General features: G+C 52.4%; 1 protein-coding gene across 2 annotated transcripts in view; it reads left to right on the top strand.

The window, feature by feature from the left end:
- Positions 1 to 21,287, top strand: part of LOC140396031 (active breakpoint cluster region-related protein-like) — a 247,430-nt gene that overhangs the window by 175,161 nt on the left and 50,982 nt on the right. For both annotated transcript variants that reach the window (XM_072484097.1, XM_072484096.1), the window contains exons 12-16: positions 5,884 to 5,959; positions 7,785 to 7,886; positions 10,025 to 10,099; positions 11,525 to 11,622; positions 15,442 to 15,573. In XM_072484097.1, the coding sequence (XP_072340198.1) occupies positions 5,884 to 5,959; positions 7,785 to 7,886; positions 10,025 to 10,099; positions 11,525 to 11,622; positions 15,442 to 15,573 (483 nt within the window). The remainder of the gene's footprint in view (positions 1 to 5,883; positions 5,960 to 7,784; positions 7,887 to 10,024; positions 10,100 to 11,524; positions 11,623 to 15,441; positions 15,574 to 21,287) is intronic.

The raw sequence follows: 21,287 nt of genomic DNA on the forward strand, positions 1-21,287 counted from the left end.
TTACACTCCCACCCAGCTTTGTATCCCCCTCACAGCTTACACTCCCACCCAGCTTTGTATCCTCACAGCTTACACTCCCACCCAGCTTTGTATCCTCCTCACAGCTTACACTCCCACCCAGCTTTGTATCCTCTTCACAGCTTACATTCCCACCCAGCTTTGTATCCTCCTCACAGCTTACACTCCCACCCAGCTTTGTATCCTCACAGCTTACACTCCCACCCAGCTTTGTATCCTCACAGCTTACACTCCCACCCAGCTTTGTATCCTCACAGCTTACACTCCCACCGAGCTTTGTGTCCACCTCACAGCTTACACTCCCACCCAGCTTTGTATCCCCCTCACAGCTTACACTCCCACCCAGCTTTGTATCCTCACAGCTTACACTCCCACCCAGCTTTGTATCCTCACAGCTTACACTCCCACCGAGCTTTGTGTCCACCTCACAGCTTACACTCCCACCCAGCTTTGTATCCCCCTCACAGCTTACATTCCCACCCAGCTTTGTGTCCTCCTCACAGCTTACACTCCCATCCAGCTTTGTATCCTCCTCACAGCTTACACTCTCACCCAGCTTTGTATCCTCACAGCTTACACTCCCACCCAGCTTTGTATCCTCCTCACAGCTTACATTCCCACCCAGCTTTGTATCCTCACAGCTTACACTCCCACCCAGCTTTGTATCCCCCTCACAGCTTACACTCCCACTCAGCTTTGTATCCTCACAGCTTACACTCCCACCCAGCTTTGTATCCTCCTCACAGCTTACATTCCCACCCAGCTTTGTATCCTCCTCACAGCTTACACTCCCACCCAGCTTTGTATCCCCCTCACAGCTTACACTCCCACTCAGCTTTGTATCCTCCTCACAGTTTACACTCCCACCCAGCTTTGTATCCTCCTCACAGCTTACATTCCACCCAGCTTTGTATCCCCCTCACAGCTTACACTCCCACCCAGCTTTGTATCCTCACAGCTTACACTCCCACCCAGCTTTGTATCCTCCTCACAGCTTACACTCCCACCCAGCTTTGTATCCTCACAGCTTACACTCCCACCCAGCTTTGTATCCTCCTCACAGCTTACATTCCCACCAAGCTTTGTATCCTCCTCACAGCTTACACTCCCCACCCAGCTTTGTATCCCCCTCACAGCTTACACTCCCACCCAAGCTTTGTATCCTCACAGCTTACATTCCCACCCAGCTTTGTATCCTCACAGCTTACACTCCCACCCAGCTTTGTATCCTCTTCACAGCTTACACTCCCACCCAGCTTTGTATCCCCCTCACAGCTTACACTCCCACCCAGCTTTGTATCCTCACAGCTTACACTCCCACCCAGCTTTGTATCCTCCTCACAGCTTACACTCCCACCCAGCTTTGTATCCTCCTCACAGCTTACACTCCCACCCAGCTTTGTATCCTCACAGCTTACACTCCCACCCAGCTTTGTATCCTCCTCACAGCTTACACTCCCACCCAGCTTTGTATCCTCCTCACAGCTTACATTCCCACCAAGCTTTGTATCCTCCTCACAGCTTACACTCCCCACCCAGCTTTGTATCCCCCTCACAGCTTACACTCCCATCCAGCTTTGTATCCCCCTCACAGCTTACACTCCCACCCAGCATTGTATCCCCTTCACAGCTTACACTCCCACCCAGCTTTGTATCCTCACAGCTTACACTCCCACCCAGCTTTGTATCCTCCTCACAGCTTACACTCCCACCCAGCTTTGTATCCTCCTCACAGCTTACACTCCCACCCAGCTTTGTATCCTCACAGCTTACACTCCCACCCAGCTTTGTATCCTCCTCACAGCTTACATTCCCACCAAGCTTTGTATCCTCCTCACAGCTTACACTCCCCACCCAGCTTTGTATCCCCCTCACAGCTTACACTCCCATCCAGCTTTGTATCCCCCTCACAGCTTACACTCCCACCCAGCTTTGTATCCCCCTCACAGCTTACACTCCCATCCAGCTTTGTATCCCCCTCACAGCTTACACTCCCACCCAAGCTTTGTATCCTCACAGCTTACATTCCCACCCAGCTTTGTATCCTCTTCACAGCTTACACTCCCACCCAGCTTTGTATCCTCCTCACAGCTTACACTCCCACCCAGCTTTGTATCCTCCTCACAGCTTACACTCCCACCCAGCTTTGTATCCTCACAGCTTACACTCCCACCCAGCTTTGTATCCTCACAGCTTACACTCCCACCGAGCTTTGTGTCCACCTCACAGCTTACACTCCCACCCAGCTTTGTATCCCCCTCACAGCTTACATTCCCACCCAGCTTTGTGTCCTCCTCACAGCTTACACTCCCATCCAGCTTTGTATCCTCCTCACAGCTTACACTCTCACCCAGCTTTGTATCCTCACAGCTTACACTCCCACCCAGCTTTGTATCCTCCTCACAGCTTACATTCCCACCCAGCTTTGTATCCTCACAGCTTACACTCCCACCCAGCTTTGTATCCTCACAGCTTACACTCCCATCCAGCTTTGTATCCTCCTCACAGCTTACACTCCCACCCAGCTTTGTATCCCCCTCACAGCTTACACTCCCACTCAGCTTTGTATCCTCACAGCTTACACTCCCACCCAGCTTTGTATCCTCCTCACAGCTTACATTCCCACCCAGCTTTGTATCCTCACAGCTTACACTCCCACCCAGCTTTGTATCCCCCTCACAGCTTACACTCCCACCCAGCTTTGTATCCCCCTCACAGCTTACACTCCCACCAGCTTTGTATCCTCCTCACAGCTTACATTCCCACCCAGCTTTGTATCCTCACAGCTTACACTCCCACCCAGCTTTGCATCCTCCTCACAGCTTACACTCCCACCCAGCTTTGTATCCTCCTCACAGCTTACACTCCCACCCAGCTTTGTATCCTCCTCACAGCTTACACTCCCACCCAGCTTTGTATCCTCACAGCTTACACTCCCACCCAGCTTTGTATCCTCCTCACAGCTTACACTCCCACCCAGCTTTGCATCCTCCTCACAGCTTACACTCCCACCCAGCTTTGTATCCCCCTCACAGCTTACATTCCCACCCAGCTTTGTATCCTCCTCACAGCTTACACTCCCACCCAGCTTTGTATCCCCCTCACAGCTTACACTCCCACCCAGCTTTGTATCCTCAAAGCTTACACTCCCACCCAGCTTTGTATCCCCCTCACAGCTCACAGTCCCACCCAGCTTTGTATCCTCCTCACAGCTTACACTCCTACCCAGCATTGTATCCTCCTTACAGCTTACACTCCCACCCAGCTTTGTATCCTCCTCACAGCTTACACTCCCACCCTGCTTTGTATCCTCCTCACAGCTTACACTCCCACCCAGCTTTGTATCCTCCTCACAGCTTACACTCCCACCCAGCTTTGTATCCCCCTCACAGCTCACAGTCCCACCCAGCTTTGTATCCTCCTCACAGCTTACACTCCCACCCAGCTTTGTATCCTCACAGCTTACACTCCCACCCAGCATTGTATCCTCCTCACAGCTTACACTCCCACCCAGCTTTGTATCCTCCTCACAGCTTACACTCCCACCCAGCTTTGTATCCTCCTCACAGCTCACATTCCCACCTAGCTCTATATCATCAACTAACCCAACTATATTGCTCTCTGCCCTCAAATCTAAGTCATTGATGCTGATTGTTACTCGCTGAGTCCTGAGCACTGATCCTTCTGGCCATTCACTGGTTGTTAACTTATAAATGTCCCATTTATCCTCTTATCTCCATTAACCCTCTTTCCCACAACCAGCCCCATCCTTATCTGGCCAGTTAACCTTTTCTGTGGCACCTCATCGAATGCCTTCCCTAAGACTGTATATACTACATCTACAATTTTCCCTTTATCTTCCCTGCTAGTTATGTCCTCACATACTCTAATATCTTTGTCAGACTTGGGGTAGAACCTTCCTGAATAATAGGTTCCAGCACTTTCCCGATAACTAATGTCAGGCTGTGTTCTCAGTTTCCAATCCCCCTCTTTTTGGGAATGGGAAGGGTTATGTTTTCATTTGTTGGGTCCATTCCCGAATCAATAGAAATTTGGCAAATGAGCATCCATTAACCACGCAGGTTTATGTATTTGAGTCTCATGTAGGTCTTCACATCCCAAGGAATTTGGAGATCAGACTCCGTCTCCATTGTACACCAGGCCTAGGCACATGTCTACAAAAGGCCAAGCCTCAAGAATTGCTTAGGCGTAGGCTTTATCACAAATCAGGCCCAGAATTCACTATAGGCCAGCCTCAACTGTACTCTAGGCCTAAACCTTGTCACACCGGGCACAGGCTCCTCAGTAATCTAGGCTCAGGATTTATTACACACCAGGCCCAGGTTGCACTCGACCAGCCTCAACAGTACTCCAGACCCAGGCTTTATCCCACACCAGGCCCAGACTCCACTACAGACCCAGCCTCAACAGTACTCCAGACCCAGGCTTTATCCCACACCAGGCCCAGACTCCACTACAGACCCAGCCTCAACAGTACTCCAGACCCAGGCTTTATCCCACACCAGGCCCAGACTCCACTACAGACCCAGCCTCAACAGTACTCCAGACCCAGGCTTTATCCCACACCAGGCCCAGACTCCACTACAGACCCAGCCTCAACAGTGCTCCAGGCCTAGGCATTATGACACACTAGGCCCAGGCTCCTCCATAGACCCAGCCTCAAAACTAGAACCAGGATTTGTCACAGAAGGCCCAGGCTCCACCACAGAACCAGCCTCAACAGTACGCTAGGCCCAGGCTCCACTCGAGACCAAACCTCAAAGCTAGCTCAGAGTCTATCATTCTGGGCCCAGGCTCCACTATAGACCCAAGCTCAACCCCCGAAGAACATGAAAACGTCAGCAACAGTCGGCAATTCAGCCCATCAGTCGGATCATGGCTGATCTCATCCTGGCCTCAACCCCACCGTCCTGCCCGTTCTCCATAACCCTTCAACCCATTCCCAATGAAAAATCTGTCTAACTCCTCCTGACATTGGCTCACTGTCCCAGCATGCACCTGGGGGAGCGAATTCCAGAGCTTCACAACCCTTCGGGAGAAGTAGTTTCTCCACAAATCAGTTTTAAATTTGATCCCCCTTATCCTGAAACTTTGACCACTCATTCTAGAATGTTCCACAAAAGGAAACATCCACTCCACGTCTACTTTATCCAGACCGTTTATCATCTTGTACACGTCAATTAGATCTCTCCTCGTACTTCTAAACTCCAGAGAGTAACAACAATAATCTTTACATTTACAGGCTTACGTTAACACTGCAATGAATTTACTCTTCGGGTACATAGAGGGAGAATTCAGAATGTCCAAATTACCAAACAGCACGTCTTTCGGGACTTGTGGGAGGAAACCGGAGCACCCGGAGGAAACCCACGCAGACACGGGGGAGAACGTGCAGACTCCGCGCAGACAGTGACCCGAGCCGGGAATCGAACCCGGGACCCTGGAGCTGTGGAGGCCGAAAGGCCGAAACTGTTCAATCTCACTTCATAAGACAAAGTCCTAATCTCTGGAATCAATCGGGTGAACCTCCTCTGAACTGCCCCCAATGCCACTGCATCTTTCCTCAAATAAGGGGACCAAAACTGTGCGCAATACACCAGGCACGGTCTCACCGAGGCCGTGTACAGTTACAGCAACACTTCTCTACCTTTATACTCAATTCCTTCCGCTATAAATGCCAACATTCCATTCGCTTCCCTGCATGCTGGTTTTCGGTGATTCATGTACCAGGACCCCCAGATCCCTCTGCACGGCTGCAACCCAACATTTCTCTCCATTTAGTTAATCAGTTACCTTCTTATTGGGGAGTTTGCATTGACCGTGTTTCTGTTCCTCCACCCGCAGAGCTACCTCTTCCTCCTGTCTTCCGAATACGAGCTCCACGATTGGCAGGAGAGTATCGAGAGGCTGAAAAAGCATGGTGGGTAGCTCCTGCACTTACTAAACCCCCCCCCTCCCCCACGCTCCCCTCCACCCACCCCACACACAAAGCACGGTGGGTAGCTCCTACACTTACTCAACCCACCCCCACCCCTCTGTGGGGCGCTCCCTCAGTACTGACCCTCCGACAGTGTGGCACTCCCTCAGTACTGACCAACTGACAGTGCGGCACTCCCTCAGTACTGACCCTCTGACAGTGCGGTACTCCCACAGTACTGACCCTCCGACAGTGCGGCACGCCCTCAACACTGACCCTCCGACAGGGCGGCACTCCCTCAGTACTGACCCTCTGACAGTGCGGCACTCCCTCAGTACTGACCCTCTGACAGTGCGGCACTCCCTCAACACTGACCCTCCGACAGTGCGGCACTCCCTCAGTGCTGACCCACCGACAGTGCAGCACTCCCTCAGTACTGACCCTCCGACAGTGCAGAGCTCCCTCAGTACTGACCCTCTGGCAGTGCAGTACTGACCCTCTGACAGTGCAGCACTCCCTCTGTACTGACCCTCCGACAGTGCAGCACTCCCTCAGTACTGACCCTCCGACAGTGCAGCACTCCCTCAGTACTGACCCTCTGACAGTGCAGCACTCCCTCAGTACTGACCCTCCGACAGTGCAGCACACCCTCAGTACTGACCCTCTGGCAGTGCAGTACTGACCCTCTGACAGTGCAGCACTCCCTCTGTACTGACCCACTGACAGTGCAGCACTCCCTCAGTACTGACCCTCCGACAGTGCAGCACTCCCTCAGTACTGACCCTCTGACAGTGCAGCACTCCCTCAGTACTGACCCTCCGACAGTGCAGCACACCCTCAGTACTGACCCTCTGACAGTGCGGAGCTCCCTCAGTACTGACACTCTGACAGTGCGGCACCCCCTCAGTACTGACCCTCTGACAGTGCAGCACTCCCTCAGTACTGACTCTCTGACAGTGCGGAGCTCCCTCAGTACTGACCCTCTGACAGTGCGGCACTCCCTCAGTACTGACCCTCTGACAGTGCGGCACTCCCTCAGTACTGACCCTCTGACAGTGCGGCACTCCCTCAGTACTGATCCTTTGACAGTGCGGCACTCCCTCTGTACTGACCCTCTGACAGTGCGGCGTTCCCTCAGTACTGACCCTCCGACAGTGCGGAGCTCACTCAGTACTGACCCTTTGACAGTGCGGCACTCCCTCTGTACTGACCCTCTGACAGTGCGGCACTCCCTCAGTACTGACTCTCAGACAGTGCGGCACTCCCTCAGTACTGACTCTCAGACAGTGCGGCGCTCCCTCAGTACTGACCCTCTGACAGTGCGGCACTCCCTCTGTACTGACCCTCTGACAGTGCGGCATTCCCTCTGTACTGACCCTCTGACAGTGCGGCACTCCCTCAGTACTGATTCTCTGACAGTGCGGCACTCCCTCAGTACTGACCCTCTGACAGTGTGGCACTCCCTCAGTACTGACCCTCTGACAGTGCGGCACTCCCTCTGTACTGATCCTTTGACAGTGCGGCACTCCCTCAGTACTGACACTCTGACAGTGCGGTGTTCCCTCAGCACTGACCCTCTGACAGTGCGGCACTCCCTCAGTACTGACCCTCTGACAGTGCAGCACTCCCTCAGTACTGACTCTCAGGCAGTGCGGCACTCCCTCAGTACTGACCCTCTGACAGTTTTGTTCAGGTAGACATAACCCCACAAAGGGCTGGATGGATGAATTGGGTGCTGGCCCGGGAATTGAGCTTTGAGGCCTTGGCCTCGTGCCCTTTGAGCCGCCTCCCCGCACCTCGCAGAATCTGACATTCTCTCTCGCTGTAGGGTCCCAGGCACCCAGCAGCCCCTCCGAGATCCAGACCCTCATCCACGGCTACATCGGGCAACAGGAAGCATGCAACCTGCCTCTGCACAGCAACCTGGAAGGTAACGTCACACTGCCGAGCGCAACGCAGCCGCAACTTGCGGCGGAGGTGGGGGAGAGGGGCAGGCGAGGGGGGAGGGGGGGCGGGCGAGGGCGGGCGGGCGAGGGAAAGGAGAAAATCACCCATCCCCTTATTCCACTGGGAGGCGATGGATCTTTTGAAATGTAACAAGCGGGGGAAATACACAGCGAACGTTCTGACCCTGGGACGTACAGAGGGAGCTCGGGGTACATGTCCAGAGATTGAGAGTGTAACAGTGAGGGACACAGATAGGGCTGAACAGGAAGAAACTGGTCCTTTAGTGGAGGGGTCAATCACCAGGGGGCATAGATTTAAGGGGCGACATTCTCCGACCCCCCCGCCGGGTCGGAAAATCGCCGGGGGCTGGCGTGAATCCCGCCCCCGCCAGTTGCCGAAGTCTCCGGCACCGGATATTCGGCGGGGGCGGGAATCGCGCCGCGTCGGTTGGCGGGCCCCCCCCCCCGGTCGATTCTCCGGCCCGAATGGGCCCAAGTCTCGCCGATGAATTGCCTGTCCCGCCAGCGTAAATTGAACCACCTACCTTACCGGCGGGACAAGGCGGCGCAGGCGGGCTCCGGGGTCCTGGGGGGGGGGGGGGGGGGGCGTGGGGCGATCTGGCCCCGGGGGGGATGCCCCCACGGTGGCCTGGCCCGCGATCGGGGCCCACCGATCCGCGGGCGGGCCTGTGCCGTGGGGGCGCTCTTTCCCTTCCGCCTCCGCCCCGGTCTCCACCATGGCGGAGGCGGAAGAGACTCTCCCCACTGCGCATGCGCGGGAAACTCAGCGGCCGCTGACGCTCCCGCGCATGCGCCGCCCGGAGATGTCATTTCCGCGCAGAGCTGGCGGGGCGACAAAGGCCGTTTCCGCCAGCTGGCGGGGCGGAAATTCCTCCGGCGCCGGCCTAGCCCCTCAATGTTGGGGCTCGGCCCCCAAAGATGCGGAGCATTCCGCACCTTTGGGGCGGCGCGATGCCCGTCTGATTGGCGCCGTTTTGGGCGCCAGTCGGCGCACATCGCGCCGTTGCGGGAGAATTTCGCCCCAGGTTAGGAACAGGAGATTTAAGGAGAATCTTTTATCGGCCAGAGGATGGTGGGAACCTGGAACTCGCTGCCCGAAGGAGGCTGGAACTCTCACAACAATTAACAAGCATTAAGATGAGCCAAGGCTAGGGTGCACGTGCGGGGAAATGGGGTTTTTTGTGGGAGTCACCACTGTTTGTATATATTACATTGTATATGATAAGTAATACGGTCAGGCTCCTGTACTGCAGGTACGGGGGTAGATCCCTGCCTGCTGGCTCCGCCCAGTAGGCGGAGTATAAATGTGTGTGCTCACCGAGCTGCAGCCATTTCAGCAGCAGCTGCAGGAGGCTCCACATCTCTGCTTAATAAAGCCTCAATTACTCTCTACTCTCGTCTCGTCTCGCCGTAATTAATAGCGCATCATAGACGCAGAGAGGGACTTGGTAGTCGGCACCCAAGTGAAGGGCAAAACCTCTTTCTGTGCTATAAACTCTCTGACTCCATGATGTTCCCTGTTGTGGAAGAATGGGGGGGGGGGGGGGCGCGGCGTTGGAGGCGCTGTGGTGATGGGGGTGAAATGCTTTCTCTCCGAGGGCAACAGGCTTCTGGAACCTTCCACGTCGAAAGGGGGCAGGAGGAGAATCTCCGAATACCTTTAAGGCAGTGTTGCAGGGTTTATTGGTGAACGGGGCTTGTGGTGGGGCGGGCGGCGGGGGGGGGGGGTGGGGGGGGGTGGGGGGGGGGGGGGGGGGGGAACGTGGGGACGTGCTTCCGTTCAGATTGGCCGCGGTCCAGTCGGCAGGGCGGCTCGAGGGGTGGCCGGACTGGGAGGCAGTGCAGGTCAGAGGGCACAGGAAGTGCTGCGAGCGAGGTCACAGCAGAGTCGGGGGGGGTCAGGAGGAGAGTTTTAGATGGGGTGAGGCTCACGGAGGGGAGAAGGCGCGGTGGGCCACGGCGGGGGGGGGGGGAAGGGAGCAGGGGAGGGAGGGCGGGAGGAGCGGCACAGCAGGCGGGAAGCAGAGGCCAGGGAGGAGGATTGGATGGGACAGGAGTGTCGGGAGGCGATGACCACCCTCGTGCCCTTGGCTTGTTTCAGACCCGGAGGAGAAAACTCTGAAAGGGACCATGAGCCTGAAGATTCACTCGCTGTCTGGATTCACTCAGCTTCACGGTGAGTAAGGGGCCCCTCCCAACACATTAATACACTGTGACACAGTCCCAGAGGGGGAAAGGACAGTGTATCTAACACACTGTGACAATGTCCCAGAGTGGGAAAGGACAGTGTATCTAACACACTGTGACACTGTCCCAGAGGGGGAAAGGACAGTGTATCTAACACACTGTGACACTGTCCCAGAGGGGGAAAGGACAGTGTATCTAACACACTGTGACACTGTCCCAGAGGGGGAAAGGACAGTGTATCTAACACACTGTGACACTGTCCCAGAGGGGGAAAGGACAGTGTATCTAACACACTGTGACACTGTCCCAGAGGGGGAAAGGACAGTGTATCTAACACACTGTGACACCCGGTCCCAGAGGGGGAAAGGACAGTGTATCTAACACACTGTGATACTGTCCCAGAGGGGGAAAGGACAGTGTATCTAACACACTGTGACACTGTCCCAGAGGGGGAAAGGACAGTGTATCTAACACACTGTGATACTGTCCCCGAGGGGGAAAGGACAGTGTATCTAACACACTGTGATACTGTCCCAGAGGGGGAAAGGACAGTGTATCTAACACACTGTGACACTGTCCCAGAGGGGGAAAGGACAGTGTATCTAACACACTGTGACACCCGGTCCCAGAGGGGGAAAGGACAGTGTATCTAACACACTGTGACACTGTCCCAGAGGGCGAAAGGACAGTGTATCTAACACACTGACACCCAGTCCCAGAGGGGGAAAGGACAGTGTATCTAACACACTGTGACACCCGGTCCCAGAGGGAGAAAGGACAGTGTATCTAACACACTGTGACACTGTCCCAGAGGGGGAAAGGACTGTGTATCTAACACACTGTGACACTGTCCCAGAGGGGGAAAGGACAGTGTATCTAACACATTGCGACACTGTCCCAGAGGGGGAAAGGACAGTGTATCTAACACACTGTGACACTGTCCCAGAGGGGGAAAGGACAGTGTATTTAACACACTGTGACACTGTCCCAGAGGGGGAAAGGACAGTGTATCTAACACACTGTGACACCCGGTCCCAGAGGGGGAAAGGACAGTGTATCTAACACACTGTGACACCCAGTCCCAGAGGGGGAAAGGACAGTGTATCTAACACACTATGACACCCGGTCCCAGAGGGGGAAAGGACAGAGTATCTAACACACTGTGACACCCGGTCCCAGAGGGGGAAAGGACAGTGTATCTAACACACTGTGACACTGTCCCAGAGGGAGAAAGGACAGTGTATCTAACACACTGTGACACTGTCCCAGAGGGGGAAAGGACAGTGTATCTAACACACTGTGACACCCGGTCCCAGAGGGGGAAAGGACAGTGTATCTAACACACTGTGACACTGTCCCAGAGGGGGAAAGGACCGTGTATCTAACAGTCTCTATTTCTGTGTTTCTCTGCTAGATGTTTATTGCTGTTTCGAAGCTGACACAAATGGTTATTTTGAGAAGAAAGCTCAAACAACAGTTTTAAACCAAGTCAAGAACCCACAGTGGGAGGATGTGAGTTTTTCCACTGATCACGATGAATAGAATCTTGGGCCAAAACCGACACGCCCAGGACAGGTTCAGCACGGGGTTAGATACAGAGTAAAGCTTCCACTACACTGTCCCCATCAAACACTCCCAGGACAGGTACAGCACAGGGTTAGATACAGAGTAAAGCTCCCTCTACACTCCCCATCAAACACTCCCAGGACAGGTACAGCACGGGGTTAGATACAGAGTAAAGCTCCCTCTACACTCCCCATCAAACACTCCCAGGACAGGTACAGCACGGGGTTAGGTACAGAGTAAAGCTCCCTCTACACTGTCCCCATCAAACACTCCCAGGACAGGTACAGCACGGGGTTAGATACAGAGTAAAGCTCCCTCGACACTGACCCCATCAAACACACCCAGGACTGGTACAGCACGGGGTTAGATACAGAGTAAAGCTCCCTCTACACTGTCGCCATCAAACACTCCCAGGACAGGTACAGCACGGGGTTAGATACAGAGTAAAGCTCCCTCTACACTCCCCATCAAACACTCCCAGGACAGGTACAGCACGGGGTTAGGTACAGAGTAAAGCTCCCTCTACACTGTCCCCATCAAACACTCCCAGGACAGGTACAGCACGGGGTTAGATACAGAGTAAAGCTCCCTCTACACTGTCCCCATCAAACACTCCCAGGACAGGTGCAGCACGGGGTTAGATACAGAGTAAAGCTCCCTCGACACTGACCCCATCAAACACTCCCAGGACTGGTACAGCACGGGGTTAGATACAGAGTAAAGCTCCCTCTACACTGTCCCCATCAAACACTCCCAGGACAGGTACAGCACGGGGTTAGATACAGAGTAAAGCTCCCTCTACACTGTCGCCATCAAACACTCCCAGGACAGGTACAGCACGGGGTTAGATACAGAGTAAAGCTTCCTCTACACTGTCCCCATCAAACACTCCCAGGACAGGTACAGCACAGGGTTAGATACAGAGAAAAGCTCCCTCTACACTGTCCCCATCAAACACTCCCAGGACAGGTACAGCACGGGGTTAGATACAGAGTAAAGCTCCCTCTCCACTGTCCCCATCAAACACTCCCAGGACAGGTACAGCACGGGGTTAGATACAGAGTGAAGCTCCCTCTACACTGTGCCCATCAAACACTCCCAGGACAGGTACAGCACGGGGTTAGATACAGAGTAATCCTCCCACTACACTGTCCCCATCAAACACTCCCGGGACAGGTACAGCACGGGGTTAGATACAGAGTAAAGCTCCCTCTCCACTGTCCCCATCAAACACTCCTGGGACAGGTACAGCACGGGGTTAGATACAGAGTAAAGCTCCCTCTACACTGTCCCTATCAAACACTCCCAGGACAGGTACAGCACGGGGTTAGATACAGAGTAAAGCTCCCTCTCCACTGTCCCCATCAAACACTCCCAGGACAGGTACAGCACGGGGTTAGATACAGAGTAAAGCTCCCTCTCCACTGTCCCCATCAAACACTCCTGGGACAGGTACAGCACGGGGTTAGATACAGAGTGAAGCTCCCTCTACACTGTGCCCATCAAACACTCCCAGGACAGGTACAGCACGGGGTTAGATACAGAGTAATCCTCCCACTACACTGTCTCACTTGCTGCCTAGGAATCTATCTCTCTCCCTTTTCTCATTCTTTCTCGTTCATGCAGTCAGTCTCTCTGTTCATGTGTGCTTCCTGCTGTCCTGTCTCTCTGTTTCTCACCATTATTTCCATTCACCCGCCGTGTCTCTTTCATTCCTCATTTCTGCGTCATATTCTCTGTCTCTCAGTCTTTCTCTCTTTCAATCTCTCACTCGCTCCCTGTTATCTAGCTGTCTCTCTCTTTCTGTCTGTCTGTCTCTCGCCCTCTCCCTCTGTCTGTCTGTATCTCTCTGCCTGTCTCCCTCTTTCTCTCTCTCACTCTGTCTTTTTATCTCTTTCTTCCTCTCTCCCTTGTCTCACTCTCTATCTCTCTTTCTGTCTCTCGCTCTCTCTGTCTCCCCTCTATCTCTCTCGCTATCTCTCTCATTCTCTCTCTCTGTATCTCTCTGTCTCTGCCTCTCTTTCTCTGTCTCTCTCTGTGCCTCTCTCTCTCTCTTTGTCTCTCTCTCTCTCTGCCTTTTTCTGTCTCCCTTTGGGGTCCGGATTGGAGTGTTTGGACGGATTGGGATTGGGAGATGCGGATGGATTGGGATTGGGGGATGCGGATGGATTGGGATTGGGATTGGGGGATGCGGATGGATTGGGATTGGGATTGGAGGATGCGGATGGATTGGGATTGGGGGATGCGGATGGATTGGGATTGGGGGATGTGGATGGATTGGGATTGGGATTGGGGGATGCGGATGGATTGGGATTGGGGGATGCGGATGGATTGGGATTGGGATTGGGGGATGCGGATGGATTGGGATTGGGGGGTGCGGAGGGATTGGGATTGGGGGATGCGGATGGATTGGGATTGGGGGATGCGGATGGATTGGGATTGGGATTGGGGGGTGCGGAGGTATTGGGATTGGGGGGTGTGGTGGATTGGGGGGTGCGGATGGATTGGGATTGGGGGGTGCGGAGGGATTGGGATTGGGGGGTGCGGATGGATTGGGATTGGGGGGTGCGGAGGGATTGGGATTAGGGGGTGTGGATGGATTGGGATTGGGGGATGCGGATGGATTGGGATTGGGGGGTGCGGAGGGATTGGGATTGGGGGTGTGGATGGATTGAGATTGGGGGGTGCGGAGGGATTGGGATCAGGATTGGGGGGTTTGGATGTATTGGGATCGGGATTGGATGGTGTGGATGGATTGGGATTGGGGCGTGCGGAGGGATTGGGATTGGGGGGTGCGGAGGGATTGGGATTGGGGGATGCGGATGGGTTGGATTGGGATTGGGGGGTGCGGATGGATTGGGATTGGGATTGGGGGGTGCGGAGGGATTGGGATTGGGGGATGCGGATGGATTGGGATTGGGGGGTGCGGATGGATTGGGATTGGGGGGTGCGGAGGGATTGGGATTGGGGGGTGCGGATGGATTGGGATTGGGGGGTGCGGATGGATTGGGATTGGGGGGTGCGGAGGGATTGGGATTGGGGGGTGCGGAGGGATTGGGATTGGGGGGTGCGGAGGGATTGGGATTGGGGGGTGCGGAGGGATTGGGATTGGGGGGTGCGGAGGGATTGGGATTGGAGGGTGCGGTTGGATTGGGATCAGGATTGGGGGGTTTGGATGTATTGGGATCGGGATTGGGTGGTGCGGATGGATTGGGATTGGGATTGGGGGGTGCGGAGGGATTGGGATTGGGGGGTGCGGATGGATTGGGATTGGGGGATGCGGAGGGATTGGGATTGGGGGGTGCGGAGGGATTGGGATTGGGGGTGCGGAGGGATTGGGATTGGGGGATGCGGAGGGATTGGGATTGGGGGTGCGGAGTGATTGGGATTGGGGGGTGCGGAGGGATTGGGATTGGAGGGTGCGGAGGGATTGGGATTGGGGGTGCGGAGGGATTGGGATTGGGGGATGCGGAGGGATTGGGATTGGGGGGTGCGGAGTGATTGGGATTGGGGGGTGTGGATGGATTGGGATTGGGGGGTGCGGAGGGATTGGGATTGGAGGGTGCGGTTGAATTGGGATCAGGATTGGGGGGTTTGGATGTATTGGGATTGCAGAGTTTGACCAGATTGGGATTGGGATTGGGATTGCAGAGTTTGACCAGATTGGGATTGTGCAATTGGGTCAGATTGAGATTGAGTGGAGAGCTGACACTGCCCAGGGCTGGTCTGGCTGCTGTTCAAAACTGGGCTACATGTTCCGAGCAGGAGGTCGAGATCCAATTGGACGGGACTCAGAGTCTGAGAATCCTGATGTGGGAGCAACACGATTATCGAGTTTCCTCGGAGCAAAGGCAGAAATCTGGAGGAGATCGGCTGATGGCCAGGGCTCAGATCTGGGTGAGCGCAAAACCCGGGTTAACATCCCTCCGTCTCCCCATCCCTCCATCCCTCTCTCTCACCATCCCTCTATCCCTCACTCCATACTCCCCCTCCCTCTCACCATCCCTCCCTCTCCCCATCCTTCCATCCCTCCCTCTCGCCATCCCTCCCTCTCCCCATCCTTCCATCCCTCCCTGTCACCATCCCTCCATCCCTCACTCCACACTATCCCTCACTCCACACTCTCCCTCCCTCTCCCCAACCCTCCATCCCTCCCTCTCACCATCCCTCCATCCCACACTCCACACTCCCCCTCCCTCTCACCATCCCTCCCTCTCCCCATCCTTCCATCCCTCCCTGTCACCATCCCTCCATCCCCCCCTCTCACTATCCCGCTATCCCTCACTCCACACTCCCCCTCCCTCTCACCATCCCTCCATCCCTCCCTCTCCCCATCCCTCCATCCCTCACTCCACACCATCCCTCACTCCACACTTCCCCTCCCTCTCCCCAACCCTCCATCCCTCAATCCACACTCCCCGTCCCTCTCACCATCCCCCCCCCATCCCGCCCTCTCACCATCCCTCCATCCCTCACTCCACACCATCCCTCACTCCCTCACTCCCCCTCCCTCTTCCCATCCCTCCATCCCTCACTCCACACCATCCCTCCCTCTCACCATCCCTCCATCCCTCCCTCTCTCCATCCCTCCATCCCTCCTTCTCCCCATTCCTCCATCCCTCACTCCACACTCCACCTCTCTTTCCCTTCATCTCCCTCCCTTCCTCCCTATCTCACGGGGAATATCTCCCATCGAGTCTCCAGTACGAGGGTCCTGACTGATCAGGGTGCCAACCGATTGGCTGCCTGGATCCACCCCACCCCCCTCCACACACACGCCTCCCACCCCCACGCCTCAAACCCCACCCCCGATCGTTCGGATGCCTCTGCCCCAAGGTTTTTGGCAAAATTCCCACCTCACCCCACCACCACCCTCACGGGTATCTGTTATTCTGTATATAAACCACCACAAACCCCTTGATTAGATTCTAGTCTGTAACTCACTCCCGGGTATCTGTTATTCTATATATAAACCATCCTGAACCCCTCGATTAGATTCCAGTCTGTAACTCACTCCCGGGTATCTGTTATTCTATATATAAACCACCCCGAACCCCTAGATTAGATTCCAGTCTGTAATTCACTCCTGGGTATCTGTTATTCTGTACATAAACCACCCAGAACCCCTTGATTAGATTCCAGTCAGTAACTCACTCTCGGGCATCTGTTATTCTATATATAAACCACCCTGAACCCCTCGATTAGATTCCAGTCTGTAACTCACTCCCGGGTATCTGTTAATCTATATATAAACCACCCCGATACCCACGATTAGATTCCAGTCTGTAACTCACTCCCGGGTATCTGTTATTCTAGAAATAAACCACCCCAAACCCCTCGATTAGATTCCAGTCTGCAACACACTCCCGGGTATCTGTTATTCTATATATAAGCCTCCTTCAACCCCTCGATTAGATTCCAGTCTGTAACTCACTCTCGGGTATCTGTTATTCTATATATAAACCACTCTGAACCCCTCGATTAGATTCCAGTCTGTAACTCACTCCCGGGTATCGGTTATTCTATACAGATACAACCCCGATGCCCTTGATTAGATTCCAGTCTGTAACTCACTCCCGCGTATCTGTTATTCTCTTATAAACCACCCCGAACCCCTCGATTAGATTCCAGTCTGTAACTCACTCCCGGGTATCTGTTATTCTATATATAAACGACCCCGAACCCCTCGATTAGATTCCAGTCTGTAACTCACTCCCGGGTATCTGTTATTCTATATATAAACCACCCGAGCACCTCGATTAGATTCCAGTCTGTTACTCACTCCCGGGTATCTGTTATTCTATATATAAACAACCCCGAACCCCTTGATTAGATTCCAGTCTGTAACTCACTCCCGGGTATCTGTTATTCTATATATAAACAACCCCGAACCCCTTGATTAGATTCCAGTCTGTAACTCACACCCGGGTATCTGTTATTCTATATATAAACCACCCCGAACACCTCAATTAGATTCCAGACATAAACTGACTCCCGGGTATCTGTTATTCTATATATAAACCTCCCCGAAACCCACGTTTAGATTCCAGTCTGTAACTCTCTCCCGGGTATCTGTTAGTCTATATATAAACCTCCCCGAAACTCACGATTAGATTCCAGTCTGTAACTCACTCCCGGGTATCTGTTATTCTAAAAATAGACCACCCCGAACCCCTCGATTAGATTCCAGTCTGCAACACACTCCCGGGTATCTGTTATTCTATATATAAACTACCCCGAACCCCTCGATTAGATTCCAGTCTGTAATTCATTCCCGTGTATCTGTTATTCTACATATAAACCACCCCGAGCCCCTCAATTAGAATCCAGTCTGTAACTCACTCCTGGGTATCTGTTATTCTGTATATAAACAACCCCGAACCCCTCGCTTAGATTCCAGTCTCTAACTCATTCACGGGTATCTGTTATTCCATATAGAAACCACCTAGAACCTCTCGATTAGATTCCAGTCTATAACTCATTGACGGGTATCTGTTATTCTATATATAAACCATCCCGAAAACCTTGAATAGATTCCATCCAGTAAAACGCTCCCAGGTATCTGTTAGTCTATATATAAACCACCCCGAACCCCTCGATTAGATTCCAGTCTGTAACTCACTCCCGGGTTTCTGTTATTCTATATATAAACCACCCCAATCTCTTCGATTAGATTCCAGTCTGTAACTCACTCCCGGGTATCTGTTATTCTATATATAAACCATTCTGAACCCCTCGATTAGATTCCAGTCTGTAACTCACTCCCGGGTATCTGTTATTCTATATATAAACCACCCTGAACCCCTCGACTAGATTCCAGTCTGTAACGCATTGCCGGGTATCTCTTATTCTATATATAAACGACTCCGAACCCTCGATTCAATTCCAGTCTACAACTCACTCCCGGGCATCTGTTATTCTATACATAAACCACCCTGAATGCCTCGATTAGGTTCCAGTCTGTAATTCACTCCCGGGTATCTGTTATTCTATACATAAACCACCCTGAACCCCTCGATTAGGTTCCAGTCTGTAATTCACTCCCGGGTATCTGTTATTCTATATATAAACGACCCCGAACACATCGATTAGATTCCAGTCAGTAACTCACTCCCGGGTATCTGTTATTCTATATATAGACCACCCCGAACCCCTCGATTAGATTCCAGTCAGTAACTCACTCCCGCGTATCTGTTATTCGATATAAACTACCCGAAACCCACGATTAGATTCCAGTCTGTAACTCAGTCCCAGGTATCTGTTATTCTATTTATAAACAACTCCGAACCCTCGATTAGATTCCAGTCTATAATTCACTCCCGGGCATCTGTTATTGTATATATAAACCACCCTGAACCCCTCGATTAGATTCCAGTCTGCAACTCACTCCCGGGTATCTGTTATTCTACATATAAACCACATCGAACCCCTCGATTAGATTCCAGTCTGTAACTCACTCCCGGGTATCTGTTAGTCTATAAATAAACCACCCCAAACCCCTCGATTAGATTCCAGTCTGTAACTCACTCCCGGGTATCTGTTACTCTCTATATAAGCCTCCTTCAACCCCTCTATTAGATTCCAGTCTGTAACTCACTCCCGTGTATCTGTTATTCTATACATAAACAATCCCGAACCCCTCGATTAGATTCCAGTCTGTAACTCACTCCCGGGTATCTGTTGTTCTATATATAAACCACCCTGAACCCCTCGATTAGATTCCAGTCTGTAACTCACTCCCGGGCATCTGTTATTCTATATATAAACCACCCCGAACCACTCGATTAGATTCCAGTCTGTAACTCACTCCCGGATATCTGTTATTCTATATATAAACCACCCCGAACCCCTCGATTAGATTCCAGTCTGTAACTCACTCCCGGGTATCTGTTATTCTATATACAAACCACCCCGAACCCCTCGATTAGATTCCAGTCTGTAACTCACTCCCAGGTATCTGTTATACTATATATAAACCACCCCAAGCCCCTCGATTAGATTCCAGTCTGTAACTCACTCCCGGGTATCTGTTATTCTATATATAAGCCTCCTTCAACCCCTCGATTAGATTCCAGTCTGTAACTCACTCTCGGGTATCTGTTATTCTATATATAAACCACTCTGAACCCCTCGATTAGATTCCAGTCTGGAACACACTCCCGGGTATCTGTTATTCTATACATAAACCACCCCGAAACCCTTGATTAGATTCCAGTCTGTAACTCACACCCGGGTATCTGTTATTCTATATATAAACCACCCCGAACACCTCAATTAGATTCCAGACATAAACTGACTCCCGGGTATCTGTTATTCTATATATAAACCTCCCCGAAACCCACGTTTAGATTCCAGTCTGTAACTCTCTCCCGGGAATCTGTTAGTCTATATATAAACCTCCCCGAAACTCACGATTAGATTCCAGTCTGTAACTCACTCCCGGGTATCTGTTATTCTAAAAATAGACCACCCCGAACCCCTCGATTAGATTCCAGTCTGCAACACACTCCCGGGTATCTGTTATTCTATATATAAACTACCCCGAACCCCTCGATTAGATTCCAGTCTGTAATTCATTCCCGTGTATCTGTTATTCTACATATTATCCACCCCGAGCCCCTCAATTAGAATCCAGTCTGTAACTCACTCCTGGGTATCTGTTATTCTGTATATAAACAACCCCGAACCCCTCGCTTAGATTCCAGTCTCTAACTCATTCACGGGTATCTGTTATTCCATATAGAAACCACCTAGAACCTCTCGATTAGATTCCAGTCTATAACTCATTGACGGGTATCTGTTATTCTATATATAAACCATCCCGAAAACCTTGAATAGATTCCATCCAGTAAAACGCTCCCAGGTATCTGTTAGTCTATATATAAACCACCCCGAACCCCTCGATTAGATTCCAGTCTGTAACTCACTCCCGGGTTTCTGTTATTCTATATATAAACCACCCCAATCTCTTCGATTAGATTCCAGTCTGTAACTCACTCCCGGGTATCTGTTATTCTATATATAAACCATTCTGAACCCCTCGATTAGATTCCAGTCTGTAACTCACTCCCGGGTATCTGTTATTCTATATATAAACCACCCTGAACCCCTCGACTAGATTCCAGTCTGTAACGCATTGCCGGGTATCTCTTATTCTATATATAAACGACTCCGAACCCTCGATTCAATTCCAGTCTACAACTCACTCCCGGGCATCTGTTATTCTATACATAAACCACCCTGAATGCCTCGATTAGGTTCCAGTCTGTAATTCACTCCCGGGTATCTGTTATTCTATACATAAACCACCCTGAACCCCTCGATTAGGTTCCAGTCTGTAATTCACTCCCGGGTATCTGTTATTCTATATATAAACGACCCCGAACACATCGATTAGATTCCAGTCAGTAACTCACTCCCGGGTATCTGTTATTCTATATATAAACCACCCCGAACCCCTCGATTAGATTCCAGTCAGTAACTCACTCCCGCGTATCTGTTATTCGATATAAACTACCCGAAACCCACGATTAGATTCCAGTCTGTAACTCAGTCCCAGGTATCTGTTATTCTATTTATAAACAACTCCGAACCCTCGATTAGATTCCAGT

The sequence above is a fragment of the Scyliorhinus torazame genome, chromosome 19 (assembly GCF_047496885.1).
Source record: "Scyliorhinus torazame isolate Kashiwa2021f chromosome 19, sScyTor2.1, whole genome shotgun sequence".
Lineage (NCBI taxonomy): Eukaryota > Metazoa > Chordata > Chondrichthyes > Carcharhiniformes > Scyliorhinidae > Scyliorhinus > Scyliorhinus torazame.